This window comes from Bactrocera tryoni, chromosome 5 (genome assembly GCF_016617805.1).
Source record: "Bactrocera tryoni isolate S06 chromosome 5, CSIRO_BtryS06_freeze2, whole genome shotgun sequence".
Classification (NCBI taxonomy): Eukaryota; Metazoa; Arthropoda; class Insecta; order Diptera; family Tephritidae; genus Bactrocera; species Bactrocera tryoni.
Genome location: NC_052503.1, coordinates 11,665,103 through 11,684,222, shown reverse-complemented (window position 1 = coordinate 11,684,222; position 19,120 = coordinate 11,665,103). Strand labels below are relative to the sequence as shown.

At 38.5% G+C, this 19,120-nt stretch overlaps 1 protein-coding gene across 2 annotated transcripts in view; it reads left to right on the top strand.

Annotated features, from left to right (window-relative positions):
- LOC120778447 overlaps positions 1–18,608 on the top strand; it is a 30,001-nt gene extending 11,393 nt beyond the window's left edge. The window contains exons 2-5 of one of the 2 annotated variants that reach the window (XM_040110240.1): positions 9,913–11,331; positions 12,049–12,151; positions 12,968–12,993; positions 14,028–18,608. In XM_040110240.1, coding sequence (XP_039966174.1) covers positions 10,536–11,331; positions 12,049–12,151; positions 12,968–12,993; positions 14,028–14,731 — 1,629 coding nt within the window. In that variant the 5' untranslated portion in view covers positions 9,913–10,535 and the 3' untranslated portion in view covers positions 14,732–18,608. Of the gene's footprint in view, positions 1–9,912; positions 11,332–12,048; positions 12,152–12,967; positions 13,968–14,027 lie in introns of those variants that run through there. The other variant, XM_040110238.1, reaches the window with a different exon arrangement.
- The last annotated feature ends 512 nt before the right edge of the window (positions 18,609–19,120 follow it).

The following is a 19,120-nucleotide window of genomic DNA, read 5'->3' as shown; positions in this document are numbered from 1 at the left end:
ATAGAAAAAGTTGTCCAAAAGATTCAAAATTAAAAATTTTTCTTGCAGCTTATTTTTATCCACCTGCCTAAAGCGCAGAGAACATTTTAAGCATTTCATGCTGTCAGTTGTATGCTATAACACTGTACCGTTGTGTGAGCACATGTGTGTTGGCAATAACGTTATATTTATGAAATTTATGCGCATCACGTTTTTCATTTTGAAAATGAGTAAATATCGTTTACGTTTTAATATTAGCCAATATTTTGTCTACCACTCGTAACTCAAAGAGATTTGTGCTCTGCTGCAACACAAGCGCACACATGCATGTGTCCATGCGACATGCAACATATCATATTTTATATACAAGTACATATGTACATATGTATGGATGTATGTAGATGTGTGTTTAAACAAGCGACACTTGCAATTGGAGCTGATATTGCCGCTGCCGGCGTAGGCAGCTCGCCACCTGCCGCCCGAGTGAGCAACACGACAACATTGCAGCAGCAGCAGACACAGCGCAATGCACAAGTTGCTCAAGTGGCACAATGTTGCCCTCACATATTGGCTGGAACAAATTTAACATTAGCGCACTCAGGAATTTGCAATGAGCCAGTGCCACACGGCTGGCAGTAGCAAGCAGCGAGTGAGACGCGCAAGGAAAAATATGATAGAAGAATTTTCAATAAAGTAAAAAGTTGACTTTAAAAATATCACCGCTTGTGGATAGAGAAAGTGAGCGAGTGCGCGCACATGCCGCAGCTTGTTGCAAGCTATTTTTGCAACAGCTCTAACGCGCTACCTACACGACTAGGCTTTCGCTAATTTACTCTTACGGCGCGCATAAATAGTATGCGGCAGCAGTAGCGTCAGCAACAACAAAATCGAAAACAACAATAACAACAACTGTAATTATGTGCACAAAGCGCACTTGGTGCGCCATTGCACAGCAACACTAACGAAAGCGGCAGCAAAAAATGTTGCCACTGACTACCGCCGCATCGGCAACATGCAACAACTGCAGCTCGCTACTCACTGTAGCGCACAAAAATTCTTTGTTCAACGAAAAATGTTCCTAATGCGCGAGTTAAGACCTCACCTGCAGTTTATTATTATCCGTGTCACTCCTGCCAAGCGCCGGTTCGTCGGGAGAGGGGCATGCGCCGCCACGTTAATGCTAGAAACGTGCGCCAACACTTTGCCACCTTTTTGCTTACTTTACTTGCTTGTATTGCTGCCGCCTGGCGCTTCAGGCGCTTTTATGTGCTTTCAATAGCATATGTTGCACGTGTAGAGCGACACGGTGCGCGAGAGGAAGTGTAGGGTGGTGACAGCGCACACTGTGCGCATTTGTGGATCCGCACGGCATTGTTATTTTTGTGTTTTGTTACGCCCTGCGATATTTGCTGCAGTTTAATCAAGCAAGAATTTTCGCCCATTTTGGTGCTCACGGAGTTTTCAGAAGAAAATTTTAGCAGCGAAATTTTTCACAGACATTTCTGTGTCGTTAATTTTAATAGCACAAATGACAGGATGTTGCAAGTGTTTGGTGAGGACACAAAACTTAATCAGTTGCAGGTTAAAATTAAAGTTGATTTTGAAAAAAAAAAAAATATAGAAAACTTGAGTAAACTTTTCTTAAACTAAATGTGTGCTAGAATTCTTTGATATTGCCTGGCTACAGCTTTCTAGAACCAAAAAATCGTGATTAAAGGCTCTCTACCGTGCTTTTTATACTTTCAACAAGGTGTATTAAGCATGCAGAGAAGTTTGTACAATCCAGAAGGAAACGACGGAGACCCTATAAAATATTATGTAAACGTTCAGCATGTTGAGCTGAGTCAGTGTGCTATGCCTGTCGCGTCGGTCTGTATATAGGTGAACTAACCCCTTAGTTTTTGATCTAAATCTTAGCATATGTTCCTTTCCTCTTGAGGAGCCGCTCATTTGCCAGTAGCGCCGATATCTGTGCACTAACCGATTTAGTTACCATATAAACTGACCCATCAAATTCATGTCCTTGTATAGAAGAGATTTGCAATTGGCGAGATATCTTCAAAAAACTTCGCTTAGATTAATGCTCCAGGCAGCTGTATAATCTTCGTAGAAATAGTTCAGATCCAACGACTTGGCTGCCATACAAACTGAGTGCTCACAAAAGAAAAAATTGTATGAAAACTTCTTTATTTGTGAAGATTATTTTAGCTTTGGTGCAGCCAATTTTAATTTTATTTTTGTTTTTATTTCGTTTCACATGCTTCCACTCTGAATGTGTACCTAATTTGAGCTTATAATTTTCATAATACCTGCGTGTGGTCTTTTCTACACCAAAAAGCACCGAAATTCATGCTTCTTTCTCTGCACACATTATTTCTAGTTCTGTTTTATTAGTCTTAGTTTTTCCTGTTCATGCATTTTCGAACAAAAGCCAGCAGTTTTTAAACCGGTTCCATGGCATGGCCTGAAAGGCGCCTATTAGTGAGCGCCTGCTTAACTGTTTGTCATATAATGACAGTAATTGACACTGACAGACACTTGGGTAGTGCCGTAACCGGAAAAATGACGTGCAGGTAACTAATTTAGTTGTGACTTTCCAAGTAATTACCCTAAACAAACCCAAGTACTCGTAATAAATATGCCATGTAATCAAGTGTTTGTGTTGCATGAAGCCAAAGGGGGAAGTAACGCTCTGTTTACATATGTACATGTATGCAAGTATTTATGTAACTAGTAGTTAGTGCAAATTTCGATAGATAAAATGCGTTCCCACAGCTTTTTCTTTGGTAAACTGAACTAATGATTTTGGAAAATTTTCGCCTATTAAATTTTTTACTTGCACGCCTAAGACTTAAGTGTCTTACTTAGTACCAAATAAGTGGAAAATTGTTTTACGATTATGAAAAATAATATCTAAATATTTGGTTTTGGAAAGTTTCTGCTGTCAATTGACTGTAATAAATTTCAATAGGATGGGTGTGAGTGCTAACCTGTTTTGAAAAAATTTAAAAAATTTTTATTAATAATTAATTCTTTGTTTTCCATTTTCTTGCCATATCAAAATGTTTAAAAATAAATTTGGAATTCAAAAGATAAAAGAATTCCTAGTATTAGAAATTAATAATTAGCTATAAATAAAATAAAAAAATATTTTTTTTTTTCAAATATTTGTTTTTTATATTTGCATAACTATTTAATTCAAAAAATTCGAAAAAAAAATTTTACCAAAATTTTACAATTTTTTTTTTCATGTACATACATATATACAAGGTCTGTCGCAAAAGAAACAGAACTTCTTAAATATAACTGGGTATATGAAATAAAAAGTTTATTTCTTGTTGACATTTTGTAAAAATTTTAAGACAATTGGATAACTACAATCGATGTTATCGATCAAAAAGTGACAGCAGCTTTTGGTCATCGGTCGTAAAATGCATTTTGAACAAAGAGCAAATATTAAATTTTGTTTTAAACTTGGGAAAACGTTTACTGAAAAATTTCAAATGATGAAAAAGTTTATGGTGATCAGTGCCCATCCCGTAGTAATGTGCATGAGTGGTTTAAGCGATTCCAAGAAGGTCGTGAGGACCGCTGTGACGATCAGAAGTCGGGCCGGCCAAAATAAGTGATTACCCAAAACAATTTTGAAAAAGTGCAGAAATTTATTAAGAATGAGCCGAAATCTTCTTTGCGTTACATGGAAATGGAATTAAATATCACCAAAGACTCCATTCATTGCATTTTGATAGATAAATTGGGTCTACGGAAGGTGTGCTCCAAGTTTGTTCCGCACAAATTGACTGAAGAGCAAAAATTGCTACGAATCCAACATTGTAAGGATTTGATTAAGGAGTCGAGAAAGAACATAAACTACAAATATTCGATTGTGACTGGTGATGAAACGTGGTGCTTTCAATATGATCCCGAAACCAAACGTCAAAGTGCCGAATGGAAACATCTCGACGAGCCATCACCGAAAAAAAGTCGTCTTCAGAAGTCAAAAATAAAGACAATGCTGATTTGTTTTTACGATTCCGAGCGTATTGTACACCGAGAGTTCGTCCCACCTGCCCAAACGATTAATACTGTGTTTTACCTTGGTGTTATGAAGCGTCTTTTGTCACGCAATCATCGTGCTCCACCACAATACGGTGAGGCAGGGTCCTGGCGCCTGTTGCACGATAATGCGCCGTGTCATCGGTCGACGATTGTCACTGATTTTTTGACAAAAAACTCCATATTAACCATTAATCACTCACCCTACTCACCTGATCTGGCACCCTGTGATTTTTACCTATTTGGAAAACTTCATTTGTCCATGGTTTCAGGACATTTCACCTATCCAAAAGGCGACGACCGATATTCTCAAGAGCAATCCGAAAAATGATCTTAAACAGTCATTTGAAATGCTAATTGACCGGCCTAAACGCTGTATCGGAGCACAAGGAATCTACTCTGAATAAAAGAATATAACTTTTGAAAAATATTAATTTTTTGTTGTGTTTTTAATAGTCTTGTTTCTTTTGCGACAGACCTTGTATATAAATATTTAACGATATCGAGACCTTTTAAAGAAAGCGCAAAATAAACAATGCTCAATAAAATTATCTGCTTCCACATAACCACATATCACACACACACACACCTAACCTAAAGCAATCACCAATTGAGGCAGCGCTCAAGCATTTCACTTGGTCCTCAATATTGATTTCAAATACCTCGGAAAACTATTGGAATACTCGCTTTCACGTGCCTACTTATCTGCTTTACCGTAATCTGTGCTAAGTGCAAGTATTCACGTCGCACCATAAGCCTTAAAAGGCAGCTACCCACATACGTTGAGAGGCGCATTCATGCCACAAACACACACACACTCACAAACGCTATAATGCCTACTCCATTACACTGCTGTGCTCATTCACTTAGCAACTTGTCAACTAGGCGCTGCAATAGATCCACCTAACCACATACACACACACACCCATACATACATAAGCGCTGAGTTATTTATCCAACTGTTGACCCCACTGCCGCAAGTGAACATGTTCTGCTGAATTTTTTACATTGTTGACGAGTATCTGCAACAGCGAGAGTTTGATAGAAGAGAATTCACGAACAAAGAAAAAGTTGGCAACAAATGCATGTTTGTGTGTGTGTGCGTGTGCCTGTAAGTGACATAAAAATCACGGCAACAATAAAGCAAAAATTGACAGACATGCAACTGAAGACATATGACACCTTCAACATGCGACATGCAACTGGGCTGCGGCCGTGACAAGGTTTGGCGTGTACGAGTTTTCACCCAACAACACCAGCAACCATATACTAACTAAACGCTACTGCTGTTACAATAAAAAAAAAACATATATATTAACAAAAACAAAAACATTAGCAAACAATTTTCCAACATCTACATTCGCGTGTTGCAAGTTGCTCTACACGACTGTGCCGCGCGGGCAGCGGCAATTGATAGCGGCGACAACTTTTTGCCGCGCACGTAGCATACTTGCAGGCAGGTGTGCTGCTGCTGCTCGGTGGGTGTGTCGGCGAGCAACTTTTTCTCAATTTCGCGCGCACACATACAAGTGCCTTCGCCTGTGTGTGTGTGTTTGAGTGTTCGAGCGCGTTACAGCCGTTCGTTCGTGCAGCAACTTGAATGTGAGTGTTTGTGTGTGTATGTGTTGCAGCGTGTTTATCGCGCGAAACTAAAAATTATTTGCAATGTTGACGCTTTGACGCTTTTGACATTTGCTTTTGCTGCAATTTTGATTTGTCGTAGATTTCATTTCGCCATTCGCCTCACCAGCTACACAACCAATCAATGTGCAACAACAAAAAATCGTAAAAAACAAATCGTTTTCAATTGTCACTGCGCTGACAGTTCCATTTACTGGTGAATAGCAGCGCAACAATTTTATTTTGTCCTGAAATCAGCTTTGATTGCTTGCTACGTGAATTAAGTTGGTGAGTTGTTGAATGGCGCTGCAGTCGATTGTGCAAAACCGATTACAAGTGTGGAAAATAAAAATATGTCATAATAACTGTACATTTCGGAAATGAGAAATAATACCGAAATAATGACTTTTGGAAACTTTTTTGGCGTTTATAAGTTTAGCGTTTCTGCTTCTTTGGCGATAATGGAAGTGAAGTTGCATTTATTGCATTATTTCAACTGTGCGATTCTACAATTTAAGTTAGTCGGTGAGTTTGAAATTGCAAGTGCTTTCGAAAGCACTTTTTTGACAGATTTCTACATTTCGCTTGATGTGTGCCGTTATCTGCAGCAAAGCAGCAATGAAATTTGTATTTTTTTCTATGAAAGTTGACACGGTTGTGTCTTAGGCGCCAATAGCTTCGTTCTATTTTACTTTGGTATATCAAAAAGTTTGCTTGACTTTTTAAACGATAAAAAATGTTCACTTCGTTTGCACCTTAGCTAGAATACCCTTCACAAATATAAAAACTTCAAAGTAAGAACTTGATTTTGATCGGTCGGTTTGCAGAGCAGCTATATGCTATAGTAGTCAGTTTTGAACAATTCATTCGGAGAATATATTGGCGTCTATACCAACATATACTTAAATAGCAAAAAACATTCGGTGAAGATCGTTAAGTCATTACCACACGATAGTGGTCTATTCACCTTTGTTAATGACGATAACATCGACAAAGTCAAAGAAACATTATTTGAAAACCATCAAAGAGATAGCAGAGGACCTCAACATCTTTTATAGATCTTCCGAAAACATTTTGGTTAACGTTTTGTGTATGAATCGTGTCAATGTTAGAATCGTATTAAAATATCCGCAGCTTTTGGAAAAGACGTTGAGTAGAGGTTGCAAAATACAGTTAGATACTGGACAACGAAGCTGGGGAATGTAGGGTACATGTAGGCATCATTTTATTTACCAAAAGCGAGCAGAAACCAGTCACATAAAAGCAAATGAAAAATTAAGGTAATGCTTATCGTTATCTTTGGCTAATGTGGTGTGGTTCACCACGACTTCGTTCAACAGGGTCAAACTATAAACGAGGACATGAGGTAATTTTGAATCATCTACATGAGGCAATTCGTTTGATACGACTCGATTTCTGGGCAGCAAATTCATGTTCTCTATAGTCTATTGCGCATACTGCCGGTTTTGCGACATGGAACCGAAAACTCTAGAACACCTGATTCTAGATTGCCCAGCAAGCTTCTGGAATTGTTTAGAGTGCTGGCTTTTTGTGATCATATGTGATATTGGGGATGGCACAATAAACCATAGGTCGTAGCGCAAAACCTATTTTATTATTTTCTATCTATCTATTCCTTAAAAAGAACAAATCAATATAAGCGCTCAAAAGCTCTAAAAATTGTTATGTAGCAGATTTTTTTTTTTAAAGTCCATGAAGAAATTTGGCATATATTATGTAATATTCTAATAAATATTATTACTACATATCTATACTTATATAAATATTTTCGTATATAACATACATATATGATATAAAAAAAATCTGTATTTTGAAATTTCTAGAATTAATTTTCTTAAATTGTATACAAATTGCTGCAATATCACCTTCCGCTCGCTAAAATCCCACGTAAAAATTTAAAACCCTTGATTTTTCTTGCATCCTTAAAATTCCTTGTTTCTACTACGTCAGCTACCTACCCCCATATCAACTTTTATTCGATACACCAACACACACATACAAACAACTGTCGCCTCTCCTTACATATTTGTATTGATATTTAAATAATCCGTAGAACCGTCGTTTCTGTCAAACTGTCAAAAATATCAATTGGATTGAAGTGCAGTCCTACACACAAGTCCACGCATACATACGCTGGCGACTGTTTGTTGCGCGCTCATCACTGACAGGCGACATTCCATGGTTAAGAAAGGCGAATTTCGTGTTCAGTCAGATGTCGGTTTTCAAAAATCGATAGAATTGCTACATTCTGCTTCACACAATGTGTTCGATATGCATGCATGTATATGTGTGTGCGTGTGTTATGCCGGTCTGCATATCAGCCAGGTGATTGGCATCCCTAATTCTGTCAAAAAATAAACGTTAAACATGTAGTTTACGCTTTACTTACTAATCGGGCATTCAATGTTCAAATTTGGATTTGTTCATTGGAAAATCCGCACAAAGCAGCGTGTCTGTCAAATTCGATTTCTGAGATGCTTTTAAGTATCATATTAGTCATTAGGGGATGCATGTTGTATTCGATTTTATTCATTTGTAATCACATGTTGTACTTATGGCTAAGAATGAAATATATATGTGTCTTATTTGCTGTTTGGTTTCCTGCGGTGACAGGAGCTGGAGATGAAAGCCGTAGCGTGTCGTCAGTGCATATGGCTTGGGTACCTAAGTGTGTGTGCGCAATTGTTTGTGGTATAATAGAGATCTTTCAATTGAAGGGCGAGGAAATTTTAATTAGTTATACGTACGTATAGTATGTGCATGTATTGCAAGAGTAAAATTTGTAGCAATGATTAATTTTTCATGCTGTTCTGTGTACTTTCTTTACCCAATTATTTGTACCGAGCCTTTCAGGTTCTGCATTTTAAGAGAGCATTGAACTTATTTTCAAGCACTTTTCGTTTTTTCGTGCTAATGGAGAAGCATCTGTGCTTTTTACAACATTTTTTTTGTAAACTATTTTCTTATAAATTTTGAAGGCATACTTGTTGAACAGAAAAATTAATTGAGTCATAAACTCGAGTTTATTTAGGAGTTTACGGTTAAACACTTTACTTATATATTAATAAAACAGCAACAAACAAAATCCTAGTATACTCGATTTACACTAAATTTAAATATGACATAAACTCGAGTTAAATTAGGTGTTTAGTGTTAATTTTTTTTTTTACAAATTCTCCACCTAAAATGTATCAAATCAACTAGAAACTCAAGAAAATGCAATTTCCATTAAGAGTTAATTAGCTATAAACTCGAGTTAATTTAGGTGTTTAGCTTTAAATATTTTATATATAAATTTTTTCAATCCCGTTATGTCATAATATGACTTGAAGACCAAGCAAATGTGCTTTAAATTTATATAAAATACGCCATAAACTCGAGTTTATTTAGATGTTTAGCGTTAAGCATTTTACCTACTATAAATTCTTAAAATCAAGGCACTAGACTGCACTTCTCCAATAAGGTGTTTAAATGCGTCATAACCTCGAGTTTATTTAACTCGACTATTAAACACTTTTTAATAATTTAAATTATTTATCAAAAATTTGAAAATGGCAGTAAACTTGCATTCTTTTAGGTGCTTAATGATAAACTCTGTTTTCAAACACGGAGTTTAGCTCCAACACTTTTTTTTATAAAAGTGCTGTTTTGATCCTCAATTTTTTATTCTTAGATGTTTAGCCTTAAACCAAAAGTTAACTATAAACACCTTTTATTTGAAAACTGCGGTTTTGAGGGTTAAAGGTTATAGTATTCGTGTTTGGAGTCATGGATTCAAAAAATCGAAAAAACTCGTATGGATTTTCTAGAACACTCAAATATTCATGTTTTTTAGTTTTAAGTGAAATTTTTCAGTAATTGCGCTAAATATGCTTTCTACAACAACAATTGCTAAACCCTAGCAATTTCATTACCAATGACAGTTGACCTTTTTATCGTGAACAAATCTCCTTACAACTGTGCGCTAAATTACACATAACCAGCTTCCACATCCCTTTCAAGCACTGAGTTTCAATTAAGAAAAGTACTTTCTATTGGCTTATTTAACAGATTGAAACACATTTCGCACACACACACATATTTTGTGGCAGTTAACACTCTCTCCGTTCATTGGACATGAAGTTCAGCGTTTGTCCTTTAGTGGCAATAAAATCTAGACAAAAAACGAGAACTACATTAAACACATTTTTAATCTCTTTCACTCATTTCCTTACGTTTCCTTTTTTCTCGTTACAGCTCGGCTTTAGTTACTGCAATTGACTTCAATCACATGTGACAACAGCAGACGATAAGCCCAAAAAAGGATAATAATCAAAGCGAAAGAAGACGGAGAGTTGGAAAATTGCAACAAAAAGAAAATCAAAAAGAATTGAAAAAAACACAAAAAAGCGCAAAAAAGCATAGAAATGTGTCGGCACATCAGATTGTGTTGAAAATTCCTGCACACAAAGTGATAATCGTATAAAATATTGCACAGAGAAAACTACAAAGTATACACTCGTGCCATAAAAAATTGCACTGTAGTGGCAGAAAACCTAAAACAAGCGGGGCACATACGGCGCTGGTGTGTCGAATGGGAGGAAACGGTTTCAATCTCACTAAAGTACACATTTTAAGTTGAGCATAAGCGCAGGCACATCCTGTGAATTGAATGCCAACTAATCCTCTGCCAAGCAATAAAGAAACTAGAAAGCAAAACAAAAGTTACTACGCTTACACACACACATATAGAAGAAAGCTTAGATAAAGGTTAAAAAAAGAACTTTAGAGTTTATTGTAGCAAAAAGCAACAACAAACAAACAAAAATAAAAATAACAATAAGAAAGGACTAGCAACGTGCAAACAAAAAGTAAATAAAATGCCTGCCATAACAAGTGAAGCGACAAGACCCGCGCCCACCCGCTGCCTACGGCCAATCAGAGCGACAGTGCTTGCCGCAGCGACAGCAGCCGCCTCACTGCTCACATCCGCAGCCACAGTGGCAGCGGCAGCAGCAGCAGCTGCGACAACATCGTCCACAACAACTATAGCAACAGCAACGGCAACAGCTGGCATCGCCAGCTACAACCACAATAGCATATCAACTCAACAGCCGGATGCTTTGGAGCGACGACTGCAACCAGATGTCGATACGGACACCGGAGGTGGAAGTAGAGTAGGCGTAAATGTTGATCTAACTGCCGCCTCCGTTGCCGCGCTGCCCAGCCGCCTCGCCAATAAGTTGCTAACCAATTTTCTGCCTGCCATCGATGCCGTCACAAATGCCACCACCACCAACACACTCACCAGCAGCAGCCACAGCAGCGCCATCAGTAGTAGTAGCAGTAGTGCTATTAGCAATCGTGGTGCTGCTGTCACATATCCAACCTTCCGGCCGCCGAGTATAGAGAATCTTGTCGCAAGTTCAGCTGAGGATTTGAGCAATTTTCGTGATGTGTCCTTCGATATATTCGACGACGATGACGATTTGTTTGGCTCGCCATTGGCATTTGATGCTTCCGATAATGGCTTGTGGAATGGACGTTTCGTGCCGCCGCCACCCCGTCCGCCATTCCTAGTCGATGAGCCGGTGCTGAGTGATGGACTGACAACGTGTGATTTGTGCTCATGGGCCATGCCAACGAAGAGTACATTCATGTTCGAGGGCACAATAGGTGAGTAAAGTGGGTGGATGAATGGATGGATGGGTTACTGAGTGTGTGCAAGTGTCTGTTTCTGTGTAGGTGTGTGTGTGTGTTTGTGGCTGTGTGCTTGAGAGTAAAAGTATACTGTCATTAAATGAAATTGCTTGTGTTGGGTGAGAGATATGTGCGAGTAGGCACCGTTGTATGTGAGTGCTTCCGCACACTGCTTGCGCGTGTGTGTATATATGCGTGTTTGTGAATTTAAAAATCCTACCCATGTGTTTGTGCATGAGCTTTGCAATCATTATCTATGCAAATGTATTAAGGTATGCAAAAACGGGATTGCTGTTGTCAGCGCATTTGCGAAAAACGGAGACAGCTAAAGGCTTTACGTGCAACCGGCATTTCCCGGGAACTTTGCATTAATACATATATATAAATCGATTTGCGAAGCTCACACACTCACAACCAGGTGTATTGGTATGATTTTCGATATGAAGTTTGCTGTGAAAATGTGCACGAATGTCTGTCCAAAAACACATACACGCTCGTTTATACGTTTGCTTGCGTTTGTGTGCTTGTTTGTATGTATGCGCGTATGAACCTGTTAGCCCTTTAACATTTTGGGCAATGCATTTGGCATGAAAGCTCGTAAAGGATTTGGTTATCTCTGCTTTCCGCCGGATATGGCATACCATAACTAATTTCCGCTTATGTTCTGCTCTTTTTTTTCTATTTCGCTTGCAGAAAAAGCTTCCGAATTGGGCTGGCCCTTGACGCTGATTATCGTTTCGGTGCTGTCAGCATTGCTGGGAGCGATTGTCATGGTGACGGTTGTGCGCTGCAGAAGGTGAGTTCAATTACAATTGCACATTACACTATAGACTTTTATAAAGTATAAATATTCGTGACTGAATTATGATATTAGTCCTTTTGGGGTGACTTCATTTCATTCATGAGCATATATGGCAGTAAAGTATAAACTCCTGTCTGTAAAAAGGTATGGGTTTGAAACCAATTAAGTGGGGATTAGTTGAGAAATGTGATACCAATTATAAATGGAAGAGTGGCAACCCTCTGTGAAATATGAAAACAGGATATATATGCACATAATCTCAAATAAAATATATCCAAGCGAAAGGATAATTGCACGAATTAACCTTCGGGCGCAGGCTATAGTGTTTCAAAAAGGAAACGGATATTTGCCACTGTGAGTTTAATTGACCTCTTTTATATATTTATATACATACGGTTTACATTTGGAACTGCAAAAAATGGTTTTAGCGAATACTTTTTCATTTTTCGAAATTTTTTAAATTCTTTTCTTAGTTCAAGCGCTTTTAAATTAAAAAAATCCATAAAGCGCTGTGCTTGAGATGTTAAAATTGGAATTTTTAGAATGCCGAAAGGTTCTCTCGATCATCGCGAGCAATATTTTAATTCATGCAAGGATACGAGTATAAATCATTCTCAACAGTCCGTCTTCTTAAAAAGAAAACTATTTTCTTTGTAATCAGGTTTATTATCTCAAACTTCGCTTTTCGTTTTCGAAAGTTATTAGACTTCTAAACATAAATATGCTAACCTAGCTTTAGCTTGCCCTAAAACACTATTTCTACTTTTACAATGTCCTCTCTCTAACTGTCTGCTCTTCTGTCGCTTGCAGGAAAAAACCAACGAACAACCGTAACGGTAAGTGTACTAAACTTGCTGACGACGATCCAGCACCCTATATCCAACAACAACACCACCACCACCACCATCATCACAATAACCAACAACTACAATATAACCAACACCTTAACCATCATTATCCATACCAACACCAACACAACCAAAACCTCAACCAATATGTACACGAACACCACCGACATTTGTATCCCACTGCCTATCGTAACCTACACGCACAGTATCCGTCGTTGTCTAGCCACCATAACGCCATGACAACACACCATCACCAACAACAGCAACAACATCAACATATACAACAACAACAACACAAGCGATTACCTCAGCCGCTGCCAATGCATTATGTGAGCAATAGTTGCTCTTCCTCGTCGCTGACGAATGACAGCCAGAGCACGCAACGCACCAGTCTGTCGACCATATATCGGCCACCAAGCTACTACAGCAGCGCTACGGTGCACGCTGGCACAGTGGCATTGACCAAGGCGGCACAAAAGCAAAAATTGCTAAAACAACGCATTGACATGTTTACGCGTTCGCTGCCACCGCCACCGTCGCCACCAATGGAGGCGCATCACGATGCGGTGATCGAGCGGCGGAGTTGTAGTAGCATTGCGAGTCACAGTGGTAGTAGTGGTAGTGGCAGTAGTAGAAGGGGCGATGATGAGAGCATTTGCAGTGACAGTTATGCCGAATCGTCGGTGGCTTATGAAGAGCCGACGACGCTGGAGATAGACGCGTCACCGGTCGAAGAAGCTGATATGCCCATAGTTGAAGCGGCGGTTATGGTGGCTGCGCGCAGCACTGAGAAATTCTGAGCGCGTGCTCAACTCCTCCCAAAAATTCAAAATTAAAACCACACAAACCCAAAACTAAACGAAAACGAAATTGAATTAACCGAAAATTTAATGCATTTAGTTGACTGAAACTACAATAACTCTCTTCTCCCCCCTTTCTTCTCTTCACTACACTTCACTTCATGGCACGCCTGTGTGTATTGCCTTTGGTGCGCGCTGTACTCCTCACACACATATACACAGAGACGCATGTGCAATGGTGGTCACGCAACAAGCGCACCAACGGCAGCAACAACAACAATCATTTGCGCCGCAGCAATATTTATACAGCGCATCCAGCGGATAGTGTGCGCGGCTTGCAGCAGCCATCGCTATCGGCCGCCTCGTCGCTGACCACAATGACCGCAATGGGCGCATCAGCGGGACCCCTGCATTCGAACGCGGTCACGCCGAATGCCACGCAGCCGCCACAGCTGCCACACCAACAACAGCAACAGCAGCAACAATACTACCACCATCCATATCAACAGCATCAAGCGTCACTACACCGCAGCATCAGCGGTCATCAGCGCGCGCCCGATTATGAATACGAGCACGAATACCATCAACCGCAGGAGCTGCAATTGCAGCTGCAACACCAACGCCAACACAGCTCGTCGCTGTCATCGCTGTCCGACACGCCAACCCTACCGGTGGCGGTGGCGAACAACAATAAGTCGCGCACGCTGCAGCTGCAACATCAGCCGTTGCAGCACCACCATCAGCAACAACAACAACAACCACAGCACCAGCAGCAAGCGGCCTACAATGTGTCCGATGGTGTGACAGTTGGCTTCGGCGCGGGTGTGGTTGGTGTCGGTGTAGGCATGAGCCGGCGCGGCGCTGGCGAAATGGGTGACGAGTCCTCATGTCGTTGGCCGAATGCAACAATTGTGGTGGCCAGCTGAGTGCAAGCGTACAAAAGTCGTATGCCCGCCACGTTGAGCGGCGCAATGACGTTGCTACCGGTGCATCCGTATCGCGACCATTATCAGCGGCAACAACAACAACAACAGCAGCACCAGCAGCAGTTGCAGCGACAACAGCGCGAAGTGGAGGCCACCGAATTTATTTGGACGAAATCATGCAGCTCGGAGCAATTAAAGAATGATTGGATATGGCATTGAGCGCGCCAGCGGTGGCCATGTGTCGGTGAAGTGCGCGGTGAAATTTCGGTGCGCAACGCTGAGACAAAGCTTGTGCCAAGTAAAGTAAGCTGGTTTTTGAAACGCTCCTGTTTGTAAATATTAAACAAAACTCAGAGATCCATGGTATTGCTAGAAAGCAGTCATTTTGACCAAATGTAGATCATGTAAGAATCTGAGTTTGCCTTGAAGAATTATCAGTGAAAGATTGCGAACGCACTCCGAAAGAGTTACACCCCAAACGAGAGAAATTGATTCATATTGAAAATATTTTTTGCAACCTGCAAAAACCTGTCCTTTTTGAACTTCTAACATGACTTGTTGGCCTGCTGTCTGACACTGTTGCTTCGAGAATATGGTGATTGAGTCAGTCAATATTTTTGTTCTGTCGGGCCACGCAGAATTGCATATCATAATGTAAAATAATCGGTGGATTATTACCATATATAGATTGAAAACTTATTATTTTGTCGAAAAACTGTCCTCAAGTCCTTCAGCTAAGGTCACGCCAGATTCGCCAGGTACTGTAAAAAAATAACATGGCAGCTTTTCCCAGAAACTCTTTAGAGGCAATATTAGTTGTCAAAAATTCAAGCGCTGTCCCAAGCACTTTCCCAGCTAGACCTGTAACAGCTGTAACTGTCTCCAAAACACTTGAAAACCGAAGCGCACATGTTTTCATATATTAACGAAGTAATTAACAGTTATTTACATACAAATCTATTTCACACACTTTAAGCAAGACGCCAATTCAAGTGGCAGAGCAACTGCAGCGAGTCTAGTGAGTTGTTATATTTATTGATTGGGTACGGCAATTGATAAAGATCTCTAGTCTGTAATCACTTATTTATGAGTTCCGAGAGGCAAGGCCACAGCGCCTTTAAAGCGACAAGTACTTACAACTTTATACACACGCTCGTCAGTAGTTAATATTTTTTTTGCTTTTTTGGAAACCTTTTCTAGCGCAAAATTTTCCTGGAACCTCTTCCCTACGAATCGACTCATATAAATATTTATTGGCTTGGTAGCCAACATACATATGTGAGTACTGAGTACTTACCGGGAATTGAAACGGATACTTTCAGCATTGCGACGTGCTTATACGGCCAAGGCATATAAAGTTGTACGAGTTTTTTTTTCGATTGCATTCTTGTTGTTATTTTTGTTCTTTTTGTATGCCTGCCGTGCACAACAATCCACTTTAAATTGCACCCATAAGAACCGTCAAATCTCTAACAATCCCGTCTGTTTTTCCTTCCCTTTTTCGTTGTTTCTTTTGCCTTTGCCCGCCATCGCCAGCATATCATACAAATTATCAGCGATCAAAAATTCTAAGCACACGTTTACAGTCGCAATTTAACGATGGTATCATGGCAAGACATAATCCTTAAAAATACTCCACTGGAGACACACATACTTCAGCAACAACAGACTGATACATATGTATGTCGTGTTGTGTGGATGCCAATAGTCCTGCCGAATGGAAAGTAGTAACCACTGGCCGACTGGCGACACACGCTGATTTTCTGGCGCGCACACATATTCTCACACACACACACACGTGCAGGCCTTCCGGTGCGAGTGCAGCATTCAAGAGGCAGTGAAAAAAAAAACAAATAAAACAACTGAAAAAGTAACAATCGCAGCCAAGTGTTGAAGAAATAAAGAATGAGTGCTTTCGCTGAAAAATAAAAACAAAAAAAAAACACTGAGAAAAATAAATGTTGCAGCAGCATTTCGCTGGCGGCATAACTGCTGCATGTGTATGTGTGTGCATTTGTCTACCAGCAATGACATCAGCATGTCAGTCACGTTTCGTCCTTTGTGAGCAGCGTCTTTCACACACATACACACACACGCATGTACACCAGCTCACGTTTATGCACTTGTTAAGTCGCATAAGAACCCCGCAGTGAAATTAAACGATTCCTTACTGCCGCCTTTCTGCAGAACGAAAGAGGAATTCTTTATAAAAAAGTAAACTGCTCCTCGTGGCGCTTGGCATTTTCAAGCATTTCCAAAGGCTATGTGTTGGTTTTTATGTCAATTGCACTCATTTCCGTTAATTCGCAACCAGTTCTTTGGAAAAAAGACTGGCTCACTGCATTTCCTTCTTCATTAGTCGGTTCATTCTGCTGTCATATTTCATATCCTCTCCGAAATAAGATAAGATAACTCAATTGGCTTGTGCAGTTGATGGGATTTTTTTGGCGCAAAACACCGTGACCAACGCAGTTTCGTGCTTCGGCTATTACAAAAACAAAACAATGAAGGGTTTCAAAGCGTGGATGTCGTGCTATCTATTATTGGATCTCATAGAGCTTAAATTAATGGAAAGTATTTTTTCGCACATGAGAGCTTAGAGTAACTGATTATGAAATATCGGTTCTCAGAGTTTCTATGAGAGGATGGGGATACTGAATATAATCAACGTCTAATAAGGATCAACTGAGACACTTTAAGCGTTAATTTTTCCAATCAAAATGTGAATGTAACTGAAGCAGCGAAACTTGGGTGAACTATAAGTATGATTCGTTAACAAAAAATTTAAGTTTTGAGTTCAAAAATCAGTTTTCTGAGAGAGACTGTACTTATATTATTTCGGAAAGTCCTGGAACTTTAGAAAAGCGTATTTCTTTTGGAGTGCGCAGTCAGCAATAATTCAAAGCTACCCACACCCACAGGCATTTTTATATCAACCCATAAAAGATACATACATACATACATACATAAAATTTTGCTGATCGAGTAAAAATCTTAATAAACTGATAAAAAAGTGGTAATTTATGGCAGAAAAAATAACAGCAACTCATGCAGTTAAAGAGGACTATAAAATAATTGCATGAGTGCGTGAAAAAATCATATCAGAGCGAAAAAAAATCATATTTTTATGACAAAAAATAGACAAGTGAATATTTATACGAATATAGGAATAACAAAAACAGTTAAAGTGCGCAAAATCGGTGGCAAGTGCTTGCAAATAAATCACGAAAAAATTATATTTAAACAAAAAATTTTGCAAAAACAACATTGTCACAAATTAATAAAGCAGAAATTTATTGAAATTAGAAAAAAATACTACAACTCCACAAACGGTTGTTGTGTAAAAACAATTAAAATTAATTTTGAAAAAATAAAATTGTTATGCTAAATATACTAAAGTGTCGAAAATTGGTGGCAGAAAAATAAATAAATCAATGCGAGCAATGCAAAATGTTATTGTGAGTAAACAGAAATGTCAAAACAGCTAACAGCGTTGAAAATAAATCAATAATACTGCAATGTATTTCAAAATGGCTAACTACACTGTAAAAAAAGTTTTAGAAACAGTTATTTTAAAGTAATTTGTAAAAAGTTACAAACAGCGCTGCAAAAAAATGTTGAAAAAAAAGTTTTCGAAAACAAGTTGATAAATAGTAGCTCACAGCGCTGTAAAAAAATAATAATATTGAAAATTTATTTCAGAATGACTAACAGCGATGTAAAAAATTTCAAAAAAATAATCAAAAATTTATTAGGAAAAAAATATTCTTTCAACACGCATTAAGGTTATTGTGAGTAAATAAATATGTCAAATGTAGATAATATATAACACAGAAAAAAATCTAAAAAAACTAAATTTGTATAAAAAAATTTGTTTGTTTGGAAAAGTTGTCGAAATTTATTTAAAAAAAAAATTCTGTAAGTTTTTTTTTTTAATTTTTATCGCAACTAAATTTTCTTGCTCATAAAAATTTGTTTGTTTAAAAAAAGTTTTGTAATTTCGTTTGAAAAAGTTTTGTAAATTTGTTTGAAAAAATTATGATTTTTTTTTTTAATTTTGTCACAACTAAATATTCTTGCGCGCAAAAACTTGTTTGTTTGAAAAAGTTTTCAAAATTTGTTTGAAAAAAGTTTTGTAAATTTCTTTCAGAAAAAATCTGTAAATTTTTTTTAAAAATTTTATCACAACTAAATTTTCTTGCTAGCAAAATTATTTGAAACACAAAAATTTTAAATTTTTATGCATAAAAAACAGCATGAAATTATGAAACTAAATATTTTAAAGCGTGTAAACCTTTTATTTAGATCTTTTGCGCCACTACGTCTCTGCGCAGCGCTCCTATCAATACTTGTATACTATGTAGGTACTTAAATGTTATATAGAAACTA